The 2,123-nt window shown below is 39.2% G+C and overlaps 1 protein-coding gene and 1 long non-coding RNA gene across 3 annotated transcripts in view; both read right to left on the bottom strand.

The window, feature by feature from the left end:
- Positions 1–18: 18 nt before the first annotated feature.
- Positions 19–1,352, bottom strand: LOC107756335 (uncharacterized). The gene is made up of 3 exons (XR_001641805.1): positions 1,128–1,352; positions 453–581; positions 19–166 (listed from the first exon to the last, which is right to left on the bottom strand). It is a non-coding gene; the product is annotated as an uncharacterized LOC107756335 (long non-coding RNA).
- A 90-nt stretch (positions 1,353–1,442) lies between these two features.
- The window catches only part of LOC107756336 (uncharacterized), a 3,989-nt gene continuing 3,308 nt past the window's right edge, over positions 1,443–2,123 (bottom strand). For both annotated transcript variants that reach the window (XM_016573390.1, XM_016573389.1), the window contains 2 exons: positions 1,930–2,123; positions 1,443–1,650 (listed from right to left, as the gene is read on the bottom strand). The exon at positions 1,930–2,123 is cut by the window's right edge and continues 1 nt beyond it. In XM_016573390.1, coding sequence (XP_016428876.1) covers positions 1,559–1,650; positions 1,930–2,123 — 286 coding nt within the window. In that variant the 3' untranslated portion in view covers positions 1,443–1,558. The remainder of the gene's footprint in view (positions 1,651–1,929) is intronic.

A 2,123-nucleotide genomic window follows, 5' to 3' on the forward strand; every position in this document is an offset into this window, starting at 1 on the left:
ATTACATAAATGGTCCATATCTTACTAGTGGGGTGTACACTGTATCACAAGTCCTAGGAAAGAGAAGAGGAATAGTGTCTTTCCTCTCAGAAAGCAAAGGCCAGATCAATGTTTCCTTCAAACCCCGCCGTAGCTGCTTTACTTGCTTGGAGGTTCTTTCAAGGACCTTCATAATTTAATTTGGAATGAAAACATGCATTACATTTTTAAACTTTAAAGGGTTAGTTCACCCAAAAATGAGTAGCTTTTTGTCTCATCTGAAAGTGTTAATTATCTTGCTGGCAATGCAGGCCTCACGGAGTCATCGGATTTTATCAAAAATATCTTCATTTGTGTTCCGAAGATGAACTTACGGGTGTGGAACAACATGAGGGTGAGTAATTAATGACAGAATTTTCATTTTTGGGTGAACTATCCCTTTAAGAGTATTCCAACCAATAATGCATACTCACTGCATGAATGAGCAGTTTGTCAAGCAGCCATCTTCTGTTCTCTGATGTCACACCAGGCAAATCCCAGGACACTGCAAGGTCTGAAATAGCCCTCTTTTCTTCCTCTGATAATTCACCTGTGCCTTTCAACTGGTCATAAAATTATAATAACTATACACACTGCCTAGTCAAAAAAAAAAAGTCACTGTTTGGATTTTAATAGGCAAATACTTAAAAGTCTATATTGTATTGACAATGCAAGAGGTGAGCACTCTGTAAAGTCTCCAGCACATCCAAAAGACTTTCACTGAGGTTAATGTCAGGACTCAGGTGCCAATTCATGTGTGAAAATGATTCCTAATGGTCCATTCCAACCATTCTTTCACAACTTGAGCCTAATCAATCTTGACACTGTCATCTTGGTATATGGCCATGATTCCTACATGGTTGTTTAAGAAATGAAAAGCTACACACTTCATAAATTAGTGTTAGAAGAACTGCTGGCAAACATAACATGATAGAAACATAATTATCACTGCAATTATGATCCAGTCATAGTATCTGAAGTTGCCTATTAAAACCTAAACAGTGACTTTTTTTTTTTGGCCGTGCAGTGAATTTGTTTTTGTTTAAGTCATTTTTTTATTCCCAGGTAATATATTTAATGAAAATTAATAAGAGTAAAGATTAACTAACCGTCTCTGTTACTTGACGGACATCAGTGTCCACACAGTCCAGTATATCTATGGTGGCTGTTTCAGGGGATCCACCAAAAAGCATGTGGATTATTGCTGGGCTTAAACCAGTTAAGCATGGACCACCATGCAGGAATGAGTGCCCGATCATACGGCCTGCCACCACAAAGAAGTCACTATCCAGAAAACTCTGTGATGTTGAGGGAATCAAGTGATCCTTTTCACCCTCAAAAGCACTTAAAAGAAATAAAGCCATGCAACATGTAACAATCCGGCATGCATTACAAAAGACAAATGCAGAAACCTTTTAAAATATCAACCCTAAGGCCAATGGCAAGTAGTTAACTGTTAATGCCAACAAATTGCTGTAAACTTCTTTTAAAGTTATCCTAAGAAAACAGGGAAAAAAAAGAACATGTATTGTATAGGTCACTAACCGAGTTGTAGTTCAAAACCATGCTGGAGTTTTGACATGATTGTTGCAAAAACATGACTAGTCACACCGTCTCCAGTTGCAGGATCACCTTGAAGGCAAAGGTACAATGGGACATTAACGCAGCAAAAATCATAACCGTATTACATTATGGCAGGGGTGTCCATATTCCTGCTTGTGGAGGGCCACTGTCCTGCAGAGTTTAGCTCCAACCCTGATTAAACACCTGATCCAGCTAATTAAGGCCTTCAGAATCACTAGAAACTTCAAGGCAAGTCTGTTGGAGCTGGTTAGAGTTTAACTCTGCAGGACAGTGGCCCTCCAGGAACAGGATTGGACACCCCTGCATTATAGGATTTACTGTACCTACCATGTAGTGTACATTTTAAAGGACAAACCCATTCTACATTTGCCATCTTGTAGAAAGTCAAGATTGCTCTCTCCCTGTCTTCAGGACTGTCTCTCATGTCCATCTGGAAAAGTAGCTCTTTTCCCCTTTCATGGGTATTCAATAGGTTTTCTCTGTACTTCTTTGAGGCCTCTGTTGCATCTGGCTCAAATTTC

This window comes from Sinocyclocheilus rhinocerous, unplaced genomic scaffold (genome assembly GCF_001515625.1).
Source record: "Sinocyclocheilus rhinocerous isolate Xijiao unplaced genomic scaffold, SAMN03320098_v1.1 scaffold8410, whole genome shotgun sequence".
NCBI classification, from domain to species: Eukaryota; Metazoa; Chordata; class Actinopteri; order Cypriniformes; family Cyprinidae; genus Sinocyclocheilus; species Sinocyclocheilus rhinocerous.